Consider the following 20,269-nt stretch of genomic DNA (forward strand, 5'->3'; position numbering starts at 1 on the left):
TTTAATTGGCAGTTCTTAAGGTTACTAATAACATTGAACATTAAAATTTATTTTGGTTTATTTTTCCTCATTGAAAACTGTCCATTTATATTCTTTGTCCACTTATGTTTGGAGGATCATTTTAAAAAATTGATCTTCCTGAATTCTGTATAATTAAGTCTATGAAATCATTTAGTTAGTAAATTTGTTGCTAATACTCAGCTTTCCTTTTAAGGTATTTTGTTTAAAACCTATAGATTTTCCATTTCTATAGAAAAAATTAACATAATCTTTTTCCCTTGACTTCTTTAATTTCCTTTAAACTTGGTATGTTTCTTTCCTTTGAGAAATTTGATAAATGTCAATTCAGATTTTCTCATTGTTATGTTTAATTTTTATACTTTTTAATCCTTTAGAATGCATTTTGTGTATAATGTTGTTCACTTTTTTGGATGACAAACCCAAATTATACTTAGCTTTTGTAGTCTAGATGTGAACCCAGATCTAAGCATAACTTTCTCAGCAGTGAGGATGAAAGTGAGTTAGGGCCATCAGCCTAGCCTGCTGGACAGTCTATCTGAGAGACACTCTGTATCCCTTAGCTTGAACTTGAGGGATTGGGATTGGCAAAGAAGCATGGTTCTGATAATATTCTCATAACCTTTGGAGATTGTCTAACACACACACACTCCTTAGCTAGATTCTCAAGTCCCACCACAATAAAACTTCAACTGGCTCTCCCAACATTATCTGCCATTCCTCAGTGTATCCTATGCCGTGACCAGCCAATCTGATCTGGTCATACCCCAAAGTTTTCCCTTTGTACTTTTCCACATGCTCCTCCCTTAGCAGGCATCTCCTACCTTCTCATCTCCCTCACTTTTCAGGAATAGGTAGTCCTTTGAAGGCCGAGTCTGCATCTGATTGATTTATCACTGTAGCCCCAAAACACCAAGTGTCAATATTCCATTACATGGAGTAACCCCTCAATGAAATTTTAACAAATGTTTTGCTTGCAGACTTTCTACTTTGGTGAATATAGTGGAAGATGGAGGTTGGACCTCCAGCTTGCTGTGTGACTTAGAATGAAGTGATTTATTTCAGTGAAGGCACATTTAATCCCAAGCGCTTGGCAAATCTCAAGGAGACTTTGCTTGGCACCCCAGACATCAGACTCCATTAAGGAATGGCATTCCACATTACAGGCTTGGATGGAGACATCTGTCTCGTGGGCACGCTGAGCAACTCTGCCACAAACGTTCCATGAGGAAGCAAAGGATTTCGAAGTGAGTTAATTATCATGTCTTTGATTTTTCAGATTTGGGGGACTGTGTCTCATTGTTCTGTTCCCAAAACCTGATGTATAGATGCTGCTCAAATATGCTTGAGGAATGAGGAGAGAGCAGCTTAACCAAGACACAGTCTCCTTTCTCTCTTTACGGCTGCTCTGAGAAGGGGAATTCAGCACATTATATGCATGCTCAGAGTCGGTCAATACAAACTCTCCTATTTGGTTGCCAAGAGTCATCTGTGTCCCTGGGATTTATCTTTGTCTTAGTTTGCTCAGGCTGCCAGAACAAAATACCATAGACTGAGTGGCTTAAACTGCAGATATTTATTTCCTGGAGTTCTAGAGGCTGGACATCTGTGATCAGCGTGTCAGCATGAGTGGGTTCTGGGGAGGGCTTTCTTCCTGGCTTGCAGACGGCCGCCTTCTTGCTGTTTCCTTGCATGGCAGTGAGAGATCTCTGTCTGTCTTCCTCTTTTTTTTTTTGAGATGGAGTCTTGCTCTGTCACCCAGGCTGGAGTGCAGTGGCGCTATCTCGGCTCACTGCAAGCTCCGTCTCCTGGGTTCACACCATTCTCCTGCTTGAGCCTCCTGAGTAGCTGGGACTACAGGCGCCCGCCACCAAGCCCCGCTAACTTTTTGTATTTTTAGTAGAGACGGGGTTTCATCGTGTTTGCCAGGATGGTCTCGATCTCCTGACCTCTTGATCCCCCCGCCTCCGCCTCCCAAGGTGCTGAGATTACAGGCATGAACAACCGCGCCTGGCCTCTCTCTTCCTCTTCTTCTAAGACCACAGTCCTGTCAGATCTGGGCCCCAACCTTCCAACCTCACCTAACCTTAACTACCTCCTAAAGACTACCTCCCGATACAATCATAGGGTGGGTTATGGCTTCAACATATGAATTTGGGGGAAAACAATTCAGCTTATAGTAATTGTATTTGGAAGAGAAAAAATGATAAGGTTGCTTTGTTCATCCCAAACCTTTCCTCCTTTGATAACTCCCAGGCCCACCCGCACAAGGAGATTTATCCTCAATGGTTTCTAGTCTGTTCCTGCTCTAGACTGTGGTTTTATGGCACGCTTTTGCAGGTTGTATCCTGCACAAAGGCCCCAGCTGAGGGGGAAGCAGGGGCTGAAACCCAGCCTGAGCTCATGCCTTTGTCCTGGTGTGAGCAGCATCACCCCAAAGGGCATCTTTCCTAAAAATGACACTTTATGGGTTGGTGGCACCTGGCTTTCGGGCCATTTCTTACTTCAGATGTTTTTGCTTCCTATGCATGGAATCCCAGAGAGGGCAAAAAGAGTGTGAACAGAGCCCAAGGGAGCCCTGGGCTGTGGGGGGCCCCACCGGTGGATGGACGGGGGAGCAGCCGAGCAGGAGCAGCATAGCGGAGGTTAGGAGTGGTTCGGCTGCGAGAGCACTGGGTTCTGAGCCAGTTGTGCACTTGCTGCACGTGGCCCTGGGCAGATCATTCTACTTCTCAGAGCCTTAGACCCCATCTGTAAAGCAAGGGCAATACTTCACAGATGGGAGTACAGATTAGCAAAAATGTCCACAAATCACTTAGCACAGTGCCTGACACAGCAGTGATCCTTTTAGGGCCAGTAGAAGAGGCATCCTCAAGCTCTGGTGGTCCTCATTGCATCCTCTCTGTGAGACTGGAATGTATCCTTGAAGAACAGCACAGTGAGTATCAAAATCAAGCACACTGTCTCTGCAGTGGGGCTGCATAGGAGCACATCCTCGTTCCATCACTATTTCATCGTGGACAAGGTGCCTCCCCTGTGTGGGCTGCAGGGTTTTCATCAGTAAAATAGAGAATAAAAATAGAACCTGCCTCCCTGGTTTGTAGGAAAAAATTCGAGTTAATACGTAAAAAGTACACAGAACACTATCCAATATATCAAACATTCGATAAATACTGGTTGCATTTTTTTTCTTTAGCTTCAAATATCAGTTGGTAACTACAGGTTGTTTTCACAAAAATAAAAGTTATAATTGTCAAATTACTTAATTTTATAAAATACGTTCAATTGTGGCATTTCAGCTAACTCTTGCAACAAGCCCTAGAGATAGGCAGGACACTCTTTATTTTTCTTATTTCATGGAGGAGGTTGGATTCCCAAATGGTTACCTTGGGCAAGTTTACACGTGTCAGACCCATTCCTTCAACCTAGCTCTGTCTCCAAGAATCCAGTGACCCCTCAACTGCTGGTGGCACATGGGTCCTTTGAAGAGATGTCTTCTCACTTGTTTTAAAGGTGCATCGTATAGAATTGGCAAGTGCCATGTGCTGGAAAACACCAGGTTTTCATGAGGAGCACACTCACATCTTTGAGGGCAGGCAGTATGAACTCTGAAGTCAAGCGGCAGCGTTCAAATCCCTGCTCAACCACTTAGCCGGGTGTCCTTAGGCAAGTGCTCCTCAAGAGGTTCCCCTCTGTGAATCAGGGATGCTGCCTAGGATAGATGTTGGTTATTAGTATTACTTAGTATCCATTCAGGTGTGGAACGTCCTGAGGCTGGTAAGGCTGGAGACCGCAGTTTGACAAAACAGCCGCTAGAGGTCCCCATAGAGCCGCATTGAACATCCAACTGGAAGGCTCTGCCCAGGACGGGAGAATCCCGTTTAATCCTCCTGTCTTGGGCCAGACCAGCTGCCCTGCTGGAACTAAGGGCCCCTCTTTGTCCTGATAAGCACTCTTCCTTCCCTTTAAGCTGGTGACCCTTCTAAGGGGCTGTCAAGGGCTAATGCTGAGACTCACAGTTTCCTGACCTTGAGTCCCCAGAAGTGGGCCCTCAGGTTTAATTCTGAGGCGAGGGGATGCAGGCCTATTCCAGTGGATTCCCAGGGGCCAGGCCGGGCTCTGTGAGGACTCCAGGTCAGGCTGTCTCCACCCTGGGCAAACTCAGGCGACCTTTTCTTCTTTCCCTTTTAGAAAAGACAAAAATGTAATCTGCATGAAGTCAGGGTGTCTTGGCAGACCCTGCAGGCCAGGAGCCAGACCCTCATATGGAAGGAACCCTGGACATGGGCCATCACTGCATGCCTGGGATGTGGCCCAGAGGCAGCACACAGCACAACCCTGTGGGGAGGTAACAGCTAGTGGAGCTGAAAGAGAAAGGGGCACTGGAGAAGCAGGAATCATTGTAAGAAAATTTAATTTCCAGCTGGAAGACATCTTGTGGAGACCATCTAGTTCAGCCCCTTCATTATATAGCTGAGGACACCCAGGCCCAGAGAGGGAAAGTGATTTGGTCAAAGTCACACAGCAAGTAAAGGACAAAGCTGAGAGCAGATCCCAGGTTCGTGCATTCCCATAGCAGCTGCTTTCCACACACCCCACTGAGGGAAGACCATTTGGTCAAGTCAGAGCACGGGGGTGGGGGGTTTTAAAAAGCAGAGCTGAGGAACTTAGGAATACACACTGCTTAGCACATGGTTATTAGCTGGTCCTTCAGATGCCCCAGGGTCTCAGCGTTTGAAGCTTGCTCATTCCACAGGATAATTTTGTGTTAGCTCAGGTGCCCAGAAAATGCCTTTTTAAGGTTTCTGAGAATAAACTCATCACCTCCAACAGTCCCAGGAATTGCAACTGTCTGTTCATAACGAATGAGAGGCAGGTGCATTAAATTCTGACCTAGTGCTCAAGAACTTTGGAAGGATAAAAAGAGGAAGCACACAGGTCCCTATTCTGGGAATGTGGGGCCTCCCTCACCTCCCCATAGGAGAGCTTGTCCACACCACCTCCTCTTTCCTCCTCTTCATCTCCCACGCTTTCCACCGAGACAGTGACCCCATTCCCCATGCTGGGTTCCAATCATTCCTGGAAGGATTTTTCCCAGAGCAGTTGCCGGCAAACATTTTACAGTCCTCTCCTCCTCTCTATGATGTAACATTTCCCAACACCTTCTATATACTAGGCACATAACCTACATCATCTTATTCATTCCTCCAACAAGACAGTACAGTAGGCATTGTTAGCCAATGTGGGACAAAAGATTTCAGATATTTATTAACTTGTTCAAAACATACAGCCAGCTAGTAGATGGAATTTGGAATTTGAACCTAGGTCTAACCTGTTCTAAAGCTCATGTTCTTCCACTACTGTGAACCAGCACCCAGAAAACTTGAGTTTTAGTTTTGATTCTACCAGCTTTGTGACCTTAGAAAAATAACTTAATTTTAAGTTTCCTAAACTACAAAATGGAAACTGGCTGGGCATGGTGGCTAACAGTTCTTGTAATCCCAGCACTTTGGGAAGCTGAGGCAGGCGGAGTTGAGACCAGCCTGGCCAACATGGTGAAACCCCGTCTCTACTAAAAATACAAAAAATTAGCCAGTTGTGGTGTGGGGGCCTGTAATTCCGGCTACTTGGGAGGCTGAGGCAGGAGAATCACTTGGACCTGGGAGGCAGAGTTTGCAATGAGCCAAGATCGTGGCATTGCACTCCAGCCTGGGCAACAAGAGCAAAACTCCATCTCAAAAAAATTTTTTTTTAATTTAAATAAATAAATAATTAAAATGGAAACTGTACACCAATATTGACAACCTTACTGAGTCATCAAGATTAAAAAGACAATATGGCTGGGCATGGTGGCTCATATCTATAATCTCAGCACTTTGGAAGGCCGAGGTGGGAGGATCCGTGAAGGCCAGGAGTTCAAGACCAGCCTGGGCAAAACAGTGAGACCCCTATCTCTACTAAAAAAAAATTAAAACATTGGCCGGGCATTGTGGTGCGTGCACCCATAGTCCCAGCTACTCAAGTGGCTGAGACGAGAGAGTAGCTTGACCCCAGGAATTTAAGGCTGCAGTGAGCTATGGCTGCACCACTGCACTCTAGCCTGAGTGACAGTAAAACCCTGTCTCAAAAATAAATTTTAAAAAAGACAATATATTAATATGTGAAAATGACACACAAATGTAAGACACCCCCATTAAAGCAAAAAAGGTTCTTTTTCCAATGAAAGGGGCTTGGCTATCAATAGCAATATTTAGTAGGTTATATATAACTATAGTTGACCCTTGAACAACATGAGTTTGAACTGCATGGGTCCACTTATGCATGGATTTTCTTCTACCTGTGCCACCCCTGAGATGGCAAGAGCTACCCTCCTCTTCCTTCTCCTCAGCCTACTCAATGTGAAGATAATGAGGATGAAGACCTTTGTGATGGCCAGGCACAGTGGCTCATGCCTATAATCCCAGCACTTTGGGAGGCTGAGGCGGGCGGATGACCTGAATTCAGGAGTTTGAGACCAATCTGGCCAACATGGTGAAACCCCCGTCTCTACTACAAATACAAAAAATTAGCTGGGCATGGTGGCGGGCACCTGTAATCCCAGCTACTCGGGAGGCTGAGGCAGGAGAATTGCTTGAACCCAGGAGGAGGAGGTTGCAGTGAACTGAGATCACTCCACTGCATTCCAGCCTGGGCAACAGAGTGAGACTATGTCTCAAAAAAAAAAAAAGAAAGACCTTCATGATGATCCACTTCCACTTAATAAATAGTAAATGCATTTTCTCGTACTTATGATATTCTTAATAACATTCTCCTTGCTTTAGTTTACTCTCCTGTTAAAACACAGTATATAATACATACAGCATACAAAATAGGTGTTAGTTGACTCTTTATGTTGTTAGTAAGGCTTCTGGTCAACAGTAGGCTATTAGTAGTTAAGTTTTTGGAGAATCAAAAGTTATATGCAGACTTTTTTTTACTGCGTGGGGTTCAGCAGCCCTAACTCCTGAGTCATTCAAGGGTTAACTGCAATTCATCTTATCCATTCATAGTATCTCTCTAATCTTACCCATGTCCCCAGCTTATTTTTTTGCCATCTTTCACAGAGGCTTTTGATATAAAATCTTTGTGCAGTCTTTTACTTTCATTTTTTTTTTTCTGGAGTGTTTGGACATTAGGTGTGTTTTTCCTCCTTAGTGTCTCACCAAAAAAAAGCCCCAAAATTATGTGGTTAATTTTTTAAAGGGCAATTAGTCTTTTGAGGGGTATGGCACACTAGGTAAATCTCCCATCAAAGTGGATTTGTGCCAGCTGTGAAGTTTGCAAACATGTCTTTAATAGCCATGCAATTTCAACACCTGTAATACTCAAGACCATTTCAATTCCAAGTTGCAGAATCAAAGTCAAATAACTTGAGAAAAAAGTTATTGGCTCGTGAGATGGAAAAGCCCCTGGGGCAGGCAGCTAGGCATGGCACGATCCAGGTTCTCAACAATGCAGCAAATGCTCTGCCTGTCTTTATGTCTCTTGCTCAGCTCTTCTCTGTGTTTCATTCCCAGGCAAGCTTCTTCCATCTGGTGAAAAAGATGGATACCAGGCGTGTCTGATCGTCCCAGAGGAAGAAGGGAGCATCTTTTCCAACAGCATTTCTGTGAGAAATGGGATCCTAAGGTGGCCTCCAAGATTGACACACCATGGTACAATCTTCATGATCGTAGGAAGAACCTGTGAATACGATGAGCTATCACTCCTGTGCTTATGTGGTTTTATATGGCAAAGGGAGAATGTTCTGGGTGGGCCTGACCTGATCAGGCAAATCCTCTAAAATCAGAATTTTCTCCAGCTGGTTCCAGAAGACTAAGTCAGAGAGATGCTCTCTGTTTGGGCCAGAAGCAAGCAAACATCCACATTGTGAACTGCCTATGGGGGCCACCTGGCAAGGAACTGCAGGTGTTTTCTAGGACCTGAGAGCATTCCCTGGCCAATCATTAGCAGGAAAACAGGAACTCACTCCTGTAACTGTGAGGAAATAAAATTTACCAACAACCAATGAGCTTGGAAGAAGACCCTGAGCCTCAAATGAGAACTGCAGCCCCAGCCAACACTGATTTCAGCCTTGTAAGTACCTGAGCAGAGAACTCAGCCATGCTGTATCAGGACTTCTGACCTACATTACTGTAAGATCATAAATGTGTTGTTTTAAGCCACTACATTTGTGATAGTTTGTTATGCAGCAATAGAAAGCTAATACAACTTCCAAAAATTCTACTGTGTAAGTCAGGATCCTTTGGTTGCAAGCAACAGAAATCAGCTCTGGATAGCTTAAGCAAAAAGGAAATCTGCTGGAACAGTGTTTGTATAGCCACAGAATATGAGCAACTTCTGGGATGGATCCAAGAAGGAGAAACAAACAAGGATTATGTCCAGGTCTTGTTTCATTCTGTTAAGATTTAAAGTCCAGGGGAGAAAGCAGCTGATTGACATTACCTGATAGCCTCATCAAGAGATTATAGTCAGCCGGCACGGTGGCTCATGCCTGTAATCCCAGCACTTTGGGAGGCCAAGGCAGGCGGATCACCTGAAGTCAGGAGTTTGAGACCAGCCTGACCAATATGATGAAACCCCGTCTCTACGAAAAATACAAAAATTAGCTGGGCGTGGTGGTGGGTGCCTGTAATCCCAGCTACTCAGGAGGCTGAGGCACAGAATTGCTTGAACCTGGGAGATGGAGGTTGCAGTGAGCCAAGATCGCACCACTGCACTCCAGCCTGGGCGACAGAGCGAGATTCCATTTAAAAAAAAAAAAAAAGAGAGATTATAATCGTGGAGAATAGTTGACTCTTCAAAGCAAAATTGATACTATTGCTAGAAGATGGGGGTCTTAATGCCAGGCCTGCAAAAACATCCCTGCATTAATATGTTCTTCCCCTAATCAGTTACAATGGCCAAGAAGACAGAATACTCTAATGGAGCAGGTCTAGTCATGTGACCATCCCTGAGCGCAGACAGGCTATGGGTTAGCTCCACTTGTACTGCATGGTCTGGCCAGGGTTAATATGGGGGTTGGGGGGAGGAAGGGATGCTGGGTGTAAATATAAGCATATAATGTCTATTATGGCATCCCGTTTACTGAGAATCAGAGCACTTCAGTTGCAGTCTGGACTCTGAAACTAGCTAATTCTATATCTTCAGTAAGTCATGTTACCTTTCTGGGTCTCAATTCTCTCATTTACTAAATAAAGGTTAGACTAAATGATTTCCAGTCCCCATCTAACTGGGACAATGGTCTGTGACTCAGTATTTAACACAAAGGTATAAATAACTGATAAGGCTTTATATATCTCTCAAGGGCATTTGCTTCTGAATGGAAGAAAAGTGTTCAGTCAGTGGTGTGCTGGGGCATACAGAATGAACTTTCATATATAATGTCTGTCCCCACCACAGCCAATTTCAAGTTACCAATGATTTAACAACCAACTGGAAAAATTCCTGAAAATTTAACAGTTGGCTCTCATGTGCTGATATGAGCCAGTTCCCACACACTATTATTATAATTTTAGCCAAAAGAGTGACTCTCTAAGCATGTATTTTTGGGTGGATATTAGTAGGTGAGTGGAGAGGGTGTGTTTTAGGGATCAGAAATCCACTGAAATTACATTCTATATGCAGTCATATCCTAGGCCAGACTCAAAGTCAGCCAAATTCAGCTCAGATAAAGACTGGTGCTGGGCATGGTGGCTCACGCCTGTAATCCCAGCACTTTGGGAGGCCGAGGCAGGCAGATCACTGGAGCTCAAGAGTTCAAGACCAGCCCAGGCAACATGGTGAAACCATGTCTTTACAAAGAATACAGAAAAAAGTTAGCTGGGTGTGGCAGTACACGCCTGTGATCCTAGCTACTTGGGAAGCTGAGGTGGAAGGATCGTTTGAGCCCAGGAGGTCGAGGCTGCAGTGAGCTGTGATCATGCCACTGCACTCCAGCCTGGGGCAACAGAGTAAGACCGTGTCTCAAAAAAAAAAAAGGACCAGCAGCTACTGATATGTCAGTTTCCTCAGCCTCTACTCCCAGCCAGTGGGGGCTCCTTTAGGCTCTGCCCCCTCCTCCAGCTTTGGTCAGACATGAAAGAGTCACGGAACCCAAAGAGTCCATCAGAGCCATAAGATGTGGATCTGTGTGCAGGAGGTGGCAGGAGGGGTCCTTGCTTGGCCCAAATTTAGCATCTTAGAAGGCAGATTCTACCTGGGATTGTCACTAAAGGGATGCTTGGCCCTTTCTGCAAACCCATTCCCCTCTCTCCCCTCTCGATAACAGTAGTTGGGGTCATGCCCCCTCATTCCTTCAGTAAATTTTAACGGAGCACCTTTTATGTTCCAGGCACTGCATTCAGTTCTGGCCATTCAAATTGCCTAAGATATGGTCTCTAACCCCGGGGACTGAATTTCCCAGAGAGCATTTAAATTTTGTTTCCTGCTGCTCGCTGCCCCATCTGGTTTTCGGGTCAGGAATGATTTGGTCTCTCTCTCTCTCTCTCTGTCTCTCTCTCAAATTAAGTACCAACTATGTACTGGACGCTAAAGATTACAAAATGAATAAAACCCCATCCATGCTCTTGAAGAGCTTGGATTATCACTGTGTGAACATCTGTGTAAACAAATAACCAAGGCAAAAACTGACAAGTGTTTTTTAATGGAGCACTAAACAGTATGCGATGGACATAGCTAATAGGTTTAGTAGGTGTGAGCCAGGCTTCACAGTGAAGGGATATTTACGCCTTGGCTGAGAACAAGCTCCTGGGGTGGGGAAAGGAGAGAAGGGCCTTCAGGCAAAAGGATTCTTGTGAGCCAAGGCTTGCGGTCACAAAAGGAGTGACTCATACACAGGCTATGACTGGGGAAACCTCGGGTTGAGGCTGAAGAGACAAGGCTCCACCGAGGTGTTTGGCTGGGATCCTGCCAGTGGAAATGCACTTTGTGAGGGAATAACCTGTGTGGGCCTCCAGCTGCTTGCCAGCCTTGGACCAGTCAGCTGAAGGGAGACACAGGGCCTGGGTCAACATGCTGGGGTCTCAAGGGCTGGGGAAGTGCTTCCCCTCACAGGGGTCTTGGGAGAGGCTCTCTCTGGACACCCCAAGGGACAGAGACCAATCCTCTTTTTTGTACTGTTTTCTCTGATGATCAGGAGCCAGGGAATTGCGAGGCTCAGTGACAAGTCCCTGTTGCCTAGAAGGAGCTGTTGTAGAGAAAGAACCTCAGGGAAATCTGAAGCCTGGGAGGGCCCCTTGGGAGCAAGTGGTTGTGGGAAGAGACCCAACTCACCTGAAGCACGATGGAGCCTCACAACAGCCTCTCCTCTAGGTGCAGACAAAACTTTCCCACTAAATTCTGATGAATCGACCCAAAGAGCAAAAAGGGGTATTTATTGGCTCCTGTGACTGACAAAAGGGCAAAATGGGAACCATCCTTCTCTTCCTGTCTCTGGGCTCTGCTTCCCTCTTGTTGGCCTCATCCCGTCAGGCTCTCTCCTGGTGGGAAATAGACGGCCTCCACTGCTGCAGGCTGCACTACCCCATGGTCCCCATTCTCCACGGGAAAATGGTGCCCGTTTCCCTGGAGTTCCAGCAAGAATCTTGAAAAGGGCTCTCATGGGCCCTCCCTGAGCCAGTCTTTGTAGACAGCAGGATATGATGCCTGATTGGCTGTCACAGGGTCCATGCCCACACCTGGAGCCAGCCAGCGGCATACATCCCGCTCCGTTAAGGGAATATGTGCTCCCCTCCAAGCGAAATGAGGTTGCTTCCAAAAAAGGGAGGGGAAGAGATGCTGGACAAGTTAAAATAATTACTTCACCAGCATTACTTATTTGAAGAATTATGAGAATTTATTTAGCACCAACATCTTCCTCTTACCACACGGCTGCTTATGTTCTGCTTGGCCCTACACTTTGAATTGTTCCTGCTTGTAGCTGTAGCCATTTGGCTTCCATCAGTTCAGTCCCAGTCTTGAGCCCCAATCCCTTCCCTCACACCTTGTCTTTACATTTTCTTTATGCTACCCAATTTTCCAGTCAGGCCCTCAGTGGCAGGGGCCCTTTTCTCTAATGACAATGACAACTTTTCCAGCTAAAAGCTCCATTCACCAGCTTCTGGGTTTCCCTTGCTGTGCTCTTCCTGAGAGGAAGTTGGGGCATCCTCCTACGTAGTATTAGACTTCCTGCCATCCTGAATGTTACCATCCACCCTCCTACCCATTCATCCATCCAGCCACTCACTCACTGAGTCACCCAACCATCCATCCATCCATTCATGCATGCATGCATCTATCCATCTATCCATCCACCCACCCACCAAAATATATCAGGAAGCAGGGATTCAATTATGAGGAAGAGCCGGAGCTTCCCCCATGAGAAACTTACAACTGCAGGTCACCATATTCTATCCAGCTTCCTCTCAGCTCCAGCTCCGGGCCTTGCCTGCATGCCCCTCTGCAAAGTGTGAGCCTCATTCTAGTTGCCAACCCCATCCCACTGCACACACCAGGGCAAGGCTGGCTGCCGTGGACAGTCATTGTTCTATATATGCCCAGAATCCTTTCCCCTCATTTCTTCTATTATAAATGATTCTGCTAAGGCTGTTAACCAGAGTTTTCCAGCTCCAAGCTCGTCTTGACCCCCTGGAAGCACTGGTTTATCCAAAAAGTGGGCATATGGCCCAAGGTGAGCCAATTAGGGCAATTCCTGAGATTGATATGGGGATATTGAGTATTTTGCTTATCATTTGGTATGTCACAATCCTCCCAAACTCAGTGGCTTAGAACAACAACCGTTTTAGTTCATGATTCTGTCAGCCAGCAACCTATGCTGGACTCAGTTAGGCAGTGCTTTATCCGGTCTCACCTGGTGTCACCCACGTGGCTGCAGTTCTCTGTTGGTTCAGCTGGGTCTGGATGATGTAAGAGAGCCTTGCTTGTCTGGAAGTCAGTGCTGGCTGTCAGCTGTGCCGCGTGTCTCCAGTGGGTTAATACAGGCTTCTTAGTGTGGAGACTGGATTCCCAAAGCAATAAGAAATATGGCAAGTTCCAATATGCAAATGCTGTATAAGTCTTTGAGTTTTTTAAGATGAGAGAAATAACATGCTTGTATACAGATAGGAATGATCCAGTTTAGAGGAAAATACTGACATGCAGGAGAGAAAAAAGAGAATTTCTGGGGTACTGTCCTTGGGAAGCAAAGGAAGACAGAACCCGGTGGAGAAGTTGATAGCAGTCTGATATGTATTCATTGTAATTTTAATTTTGATTTTTTCCTACTATGAGTGATTTTGGTAATTTTTCATTCATTTGACAGCTATGTGTTACTTTTTTTTCCCCATGAACTCTCTGTTCAAGTCCTTTTCTCATTCTTTTAACGCTGTTTTAAACTCCCGTCAGCTTGAACATTTCACGAGGGCAAGGATTTTGTCTATTTAACTCTCAGTTATATCTTCAGTGTATAGTACCATGCTTGACACCTGATGAACACTTGAAAATTATTTGCTAAAACTGAATAATGTTTAGGTGCTCTTTGTGTATTAAGGAACTAAGCCCTTTGTCACAGTGCTGCAAGTACCTTTTCTTAGTTTGTGGTTTGAAATCTGTTACAACAGATTAATTTAGATTTTGTAGAATTTCCTGTAAGTAGAATCTTTCAATATGTACTCTTTTTGCCTGGCCTCTTTCACTCAGTATATTGATTTTGAGATTTAGCCATGTTGTGTGCACTAGCAGTTTCTTTCTTTTTATTGTTCAGTATTATTTCATTGAATGGATATACCATAATTAGTTTATCCATTCATCTGTTGATAAATATTTGGGTAGTTTTCTGGTAGTTTATTACAAATAAAGCTGCCATGAGTGTTGATGTACAAATCTTTATATGGACATATATATATATATATATATTTTTTTTTTTTCTCTTGGTTAGATACATGAGTGCAATGGCTTGATCATATGGTGAGTGTATGTTTAACTTTCTAAAGAAACTGCCAGATCTTTCAGAAATTGTTGTACCATTTTACATTCCCCCCATCAGCGTATGAGAGTTTCAGTTCTTTCATATCCTGGGCAACACTTGATAACGATCAGTTATTTAATTTTAGCCATACTAACTGGTATGTAGTAGTATCTCATTGTGGTTTTAATTTGTTTTTCTTTAATTATTAATGATGTTTAGCATCTTTTCACATGCTTATTGGCCATTCATTTATCTTCTTTTGGGAATTGTCTATTCAAACTTTGTGCCCATTTTCTTATTGAGTTGATTACCTTACTATGGAGTTAAAATAGTTCTTTACATATTCTGGATATAAGTCCTCCGTCTGATGTATGTGTTTGGAAATAATTTCTCCTACTGGCTTCTTTTTCATTTTCCTACTGCTGTCTTTCAATGAACAAAAGCAAAAGCTTTTAATTTTGATGAAGTCCAATTTACCAATTTTTTCTTTTATGGTTTTTACTTTTTGTGTTCTATCACAAATATTTTTCTCCTATGTTTTATTCAAGAAATTTTATAGTTTTGGGTTTTACATTTAGGTCTATGAACCATTTTAGATAATTTTTGTGTATGGTATGAACCGAGGGTCAATTTTTTTTCCATGTAGATAGCCAGTTGTTCTACCACCATTTGTTGAAAAGACTACTATTTCCTGCTGAATTTTTCTTGTACCTTTATTGAAAACCAATTGACCATATATGTTTAAGTCTATAGTACCCTAAGTAGTGTATGATAATTACACCCCTTTTATTGTTTGATATCTTGCAGGGTTATTTCACTCTCTTTACTCTTCTTTGCAAGAATTTTCCTGACTATTCTTGTGTTTGTTTTAGCATTATTTTGTATTGAGATATAATTCATATAACATAAAATGTGTCATTTTAAAGTGTATACTTCAATGGTTTTTAGTATATTCACTCTGTTGCACACCATCACCACTGTCCAATTCTAGAACATGTTCATCATCTCAAAGGAACCCTCATAGCTATTGAGTTAGTCCCAATCCCCCACTCTCCCCATCCCCTGGCAACTACTAACCTGCTTTCCATCTCTATGAATTTGTTTATTCTGGACATTTTATATAAATGGAATCATACAATGTGTAACCTTTTGTGCCTGGCTTCTTCCGCTTAGCATAATGTTTTCAAGGGTCATCCCAGTTGCAGCATGTAACAGTGCTTCATTCTTTTTGATGGCCGAGTCACATTTCATAGTTTGGATACAGCGCATTTGCTTATCCATTCCTAGTTGTGACCATTCGAATTGTTTCCAGTTTAGGGCCACTATGAATAATGCTGCTATGAACATTCCTTTACTAGTTTTTGTGTGAGCCTAGGTTTCCGATTCTCTTGGGTATATATCTAGGAATAGAATTGCTGGGTCACATGATACTATGTTTAACTTTTTGAGGAACTGCCAAATTGTTTTTCACAAGGGCTTCACCATTTATATAACCCACAAAAAATGTATGAGAATTCCAGTTTCTCCACATCCTTATCAACAATTGTATTGTCTGTTTTCTTATTTTAGCTATCCTAGTGGGTGAGAAGTGGTATCTCACTGTAGTTTTGATTTGTATTTCCCTAATGACTAATGATGTTGTACATCTTTTCATGTGCTAATTGGCCATTTGTATGTCTTCTTTGGAGAAATGTCTATTTACATCTTTGGCCAATTTTTAATTGGGTTATGTTTTTTATTGTTGAGTCATAGGGGTTATTTATATATTCTGAATCCTAGACCCTTATCAGTATATTTACAAATTTTTCTTTCATTCTGTGGGTTGGGTTGTCTTTTCACTTTCTTTGTTCTTTCTTTTGTCTTTCTTTGTCATCATATTTTACGATTTCTTGTGAACAAAGTATTTTCTAGAGGACAAGCAATGTAAGTATTAACATCGGAATCAGTGAAAACAATCAGTATAGATCAAGTTTTTAAGTGATACTTTCTCAGAAATATATGTGTACAGGTCATTGAAGATTATCTATAAGCAATTGGTCTTGGAAAAGCATAATTTTTGAAGAACTCTCTTGCCCTGTGAGAGTGATCTAATATGAATGAATAAAATATATTTCTGTAGTTGAACTGAAAATAGGTACTTCTCTGTTGTTGAATTCTAATAATTTTATTCTCTTTAAAAATTTACATAGAGTACAACTACCAGTGTTCTTTTGAACTTGCTATTTTCTCAAAATTCACATAGCTATCCCAATAACACTCTTAAAGACTTAAGCATAGTACTTTTATAAAGCCTCTTCTTTCAATATGTCTCCTAAAGTCCCCTTATAAAATGTCTTCTTTTAAAACAGCCGTCTTTGTAATACTTTATGATGCAGAGTTTTATTTATGTATGTTGGTTGTTTCAAGCCACTTCACATAATGGTGGTTCTATGATCAATGTGGCAAGAGTCAATATAAGACAATGCAAGTAGGACCACTAGTTATGTTGAAACTCAGACCCTTTGAGGATGCAAAAGAGAACCAGCAAGTATGCATCCTTCAAGCTGAGTAAAAGCTAAACAAACATACATCGGATAGAAACAAACAACAATGAAATCCTTATGGCTTTGTTGATCACTGTGGTGTTTAATTGACTCTATTTTAAGACTTTTCTACACTTAGCCCTCTCTCCCTACTCAAGGTGCAGCAAATCACTTTCTTGTTAATAATGCATGTCTGGATCTTATCTTGGCTGTGTCCGTATTGCAGTCAATGGTTCAAGTCCTCAAGGTCACTGCCAGCACCCTGGCACATGGGGGCCATCTGCTGTCTTTGTTGTCCTGTTGACTGCTAAAGAACTCAGACTAACAATGGTACTACCCACATTCATGAGTTACTTGTTGCTTGTTGTCATCTGTTGCCTTTCAAGTCTTTTCTGGAATCTAATGGTTTTTTGTTTGTTTGTTTGTTTGTTTGTTTTGTTTTGTTTTTGGTCTGGAACCCAGAAGACATTTATCTAATAAAATATATTAGGTGATAATTTCCTAAGAATTATTTCAACAGATTTAAACATTTTTTCTTTAACATGGGTGAGTCAAAATCACTTACACTATACAAAAGTTAAGCATGTTTCCATCACCACTTTTCAGATATGTCTCTTTTCAGATATTTTCAGATATGTCACTTTTCAGATATTTCCATGTCCATGGGGAACTATGCACCCTAAGGTCCTCCACATGTGGGAGGGGAGAATCTGTTCAGGAACTCTCTGAAGTCAGTATTCATCAAGAAATGGGTATTTGGGATGATCACACCACATGAGCATTTCTAAGAAGCAGACATTTTCACTCCAGGCTTCAATGTCCTTGATTCAGTGAGAGAAAAGTCAAAGGCCTGAAGGTTTTCCTTGATCTTTTCAGGATTAAAGCTTTTAGGAATGATAACCACCCCTTGGTGGATGTTGAAATGCAAAATAACTTGAGCTGTGATCTTATTGCGCCTTTTTAGAAGTGCATCCTTTAACGAAGGTGGAGAAGACATATTTGTCCAGGTTGGATTCCTAGTGGTCCCCAAAGGGCTATATGCAATCATGACAATGTCATGTTGTTGGCAAAATTTCAAAAGTTTTGGCTGGGTGTAATATGGGTGGCACTCAACCTCATTGCTGACTGGCTTGGATTTGAGTCCTGGGTTGTTCTGGATGAGTTCCAGCTGGCCTGCTATTAAAACTGGATACTCCGAGGGATTTCACCAAGCCAGCATCTTTACAAGCTTCCGAAGTCTCCCAAGTGGCACACAGATTTGACTTATGATATAACCATTTGCCATTCTCACCTATAGGGTAGATTTCATCTTCTGGCTTAGGGGCCATGGATATTTCAATGATGTAAAGATCCACACAATCTAGCTGGAGGACCTTGAGCATCCTCTCTAGGCTTGGGCAGACCAGCTCTGGGTCGTGATTTGTAGCCCACAGTTTTCCACAGTAGAAGATATCCTTCCTCTGCACCTTTCCTTCTGCTATTTCCCCCCTGATGGCCTCCCCAGCTGTGTCTTCATTCTGGTATATGTAGGCTTCATCAGTGTGTCAGCACCCCAGACCAATGACAACCTTCACTGATGAAGACTCAGACTAAATGTAGAGACAGACTACTTGGGCTGTAGTGACATCTCTACCTACCACTACTTGCTGTGTGGCCATGAGTAAGTCATTGGCCCCCTTAGGGGTCAATTTAGGCTCTGAGTAGGTACCAAATCTGATGACGGGAATGCTGTTTCCATCACTTAGAGGTATGCGGTGATTTGCAGGACTCACTTTCTTCATAGTGTCCTTTGATGCACAAAAACTTTTAATTTTGATGAAGTCCAATTTATCAATTTTATATTGGATTGCTGTGACTTTGGATTATTGGCTATTCTTGTACATTAATTTTTTTCATATCAATTTTGGAATCAGCTTATCTTGTTCTAAAACTTTTTGTTGGTATTTTCAATGAAATAGATTGATTAATTAAGGGAGAATGGTGGTCTCCTTAAAAGAGAGCTTCCTATCAAAGAAGGGTATGCCTTTCCATTTACCCGTCCTTTCAGTGTCCTTCAGCAATGTTTTAAAGTTTGTTTCATATAGATATATTACAATTTTTAGACTAAGTTTATGTCTAGGTTTTAATGTTTTATTATTGTAAATTACTCTGATGTTTAAATGTTGACAACTAACACAAGTGTTTAAAATACTATATGAGCTACAGTATTTCAAACTATGATCCAAATTCAGGCCAAGTTCAGATCTGCAACCTCAGATCTACTCCAGCTCTTTGCTTTATTGATAAGGAAGCTGAAGTCTAGAGATGTTGAGTGACTGACTCAACGCCACACAGCAAGTAGGTGGTAGGTAGAGATGTCACTAAAGCCCAAGGAATCTGTCTCTACTTTTGTCTTGGACTCTAATCCAGGGTTCTGTCATTTTGCCAGCCACCATAAAATATTTGAGAGTCTAGGAAAACAGCAAATGTTCTTACATCCATTGAGAACTTGTATTTGCCTAGAGATGGACTTTACCAATCAAGATAGGAATTAGATAAGAATTATTTTTTTAAAAAAGGAACATTAAAACAATGGTCAAATGAGAGAAAAAGCAAAATTCAGACAGACAGATACATACACACACCCCAAACCCTCAAACCTCCAGGGCTTCCTGCCTGTGAACCGAAAGGGGGAGTGAGAATTTCTTGGCCCTGTCGGCAGGTGCTTTCTCAAAGGCCCCACAGTCCTCCACTTCCTGGGGAGGTAGCAGCAGAATAAAACCAGCAGAGACTCCTTTTCTCCTAATCGTCCCGGCCACTGCTGCCTCAGCCTCTGCCTCCCAGCCTCTTTCTGAGGGAAAGGACAAGATGAAGTGGAAGGCGATTGTCACCGCGGCCATCCTGCAGGCACAGTTCCCGATTACAGGTAGGGCCGACGCGTCGATGGCAGGGAACTTCTAGAAACTCTTTGTGTATGTGTAGGGGAGTGGGCGTGGGTAGTGGAGGGTGGTGAGGGGCTGGGGTCTCCTTCGAATCCTGCCCTCCTGAAATCAATGGGCAAGTGAGCAGTGAGGGGTCCGGCCCGGTGCTGGCATCTGCTCCGTCACAGCCGAGTTGGGCATCAGTTCAGAGCCAGCTGCTAGAAAACACAGCTCCTCCAGGTACAGATTTTTCAAGTGATAAGAGAGGAAGGAAGAAGGAAGCAAGAGAGCAACGGAGGCAGGCCCAGCGTAGAGAAACGGAGAGGGAGTGTTTCACAGAAGCTGGACAGGATCGGAAATTGTCAGCCAGGCCATGTTTTGTGCTGCGACGTTCTAGTCCCTTCGGCTTCTTTCACCCTCTGGCTGGCTCCCTCACTCAGCCCCTTTCTTTCTTCCTTTGCCAACAAAGAAGATTTTGTTGGTCAGTCAAGCTCATGGCCTGAAACACTCCAATGAGCCCGGGAGTAAGTGGGGTAACCAAGGAGGAAAGGGGCACGGGCAGGAAGCACCGGGCGGCAGCCTCCACAGCGCCTTCGCCACCTCACGGCCAAGCGTCCGTGTCTAGGCTCAGCCTTGTCATGGCTGTCCCCACACCCACGCCTGGGGCTGCCGGGTGACGCACCATCCCAGGCTCCGTGACTCACCCCAACCTGCCCCTTAGGTGGCCGTCTAGCCCAGCCAGAGGGCCCGGCGTTGACAGAACACGGGGCAGATGAGACGATGTGCGTGGTTAAGTCACCACCACGAGCAGCGCCCAGCCAACAAGAGCGCTTGCTCCTCATCTC

At 43.4% G+C, this 20,269-nt stretch overlaps 1 protein-coding gene, 1 long non-coding RNA gene and 1 pseudogene across 3 annotated transcripts in view; 2 read left to right on the forward strand and 1 right to left on the reverse strand.

The window, feature by feature from the left end:
• The first annotated feature begins 1,184 nt into the window (after window positions 1-1,184).
• LOC134737850 (uncharacterized) lies at window positions 1,185-9,161 on the forward strand. Its single transcript, XR_010123235.1, has 3 exons — window positions 1,185-1,265; window positions 2,870-2,956; window positions 7,575-9,161. It is a non-coding gene; the product is annotated as an uncharacterized LOC134737850 (long non-coding RNA).
• Window positions 9,162-17,255: 8,094 nt separating this feature from the next.
• Window positions 17,256-18,305, reverse strand: LOC129038656 (aldo-keto reductase family 1 member D1-like; annotated as a pseudogene).
• Window positions 18,306-19,278: 973 nt separating this feature from the next.
• Window positions 19,279-20,269, forward strand: part of CD247 (CD247 molecule) — an 87,454-nt gene continuing 86,463 nt past the window's right edge. For both annotated transcript variants that reach the window (XM_054466431.2, XM_054466458.2), the window contains exon 1: window positions 19,279-19,429. In XM_054466431.2, coding sequence (XP_054322406.1) covers window positions 19,372-19,429 — 58 coding nt within the window. In that variant the 5' untranslated portion in view covers window positions 19,279-19,371. The remainder of the gene's footprint in view (window positions 19,430-20,269) is intronic.

Source organism: Pongo pygmaeus, chromosome 1, assembly GCF_028885625.2.
Source record: "Pongo pygmaeus isolate AG05252 chromosome 1, NHGRI_mPonPyg2-v2.0_pri, whole genome shotgun sequence".
Lineage (NCBI taxonomy): Eukaryota > Metazoa > Chordata > Mammalia > Primates > Hominidae > Pongo > Pongo pygmaeus.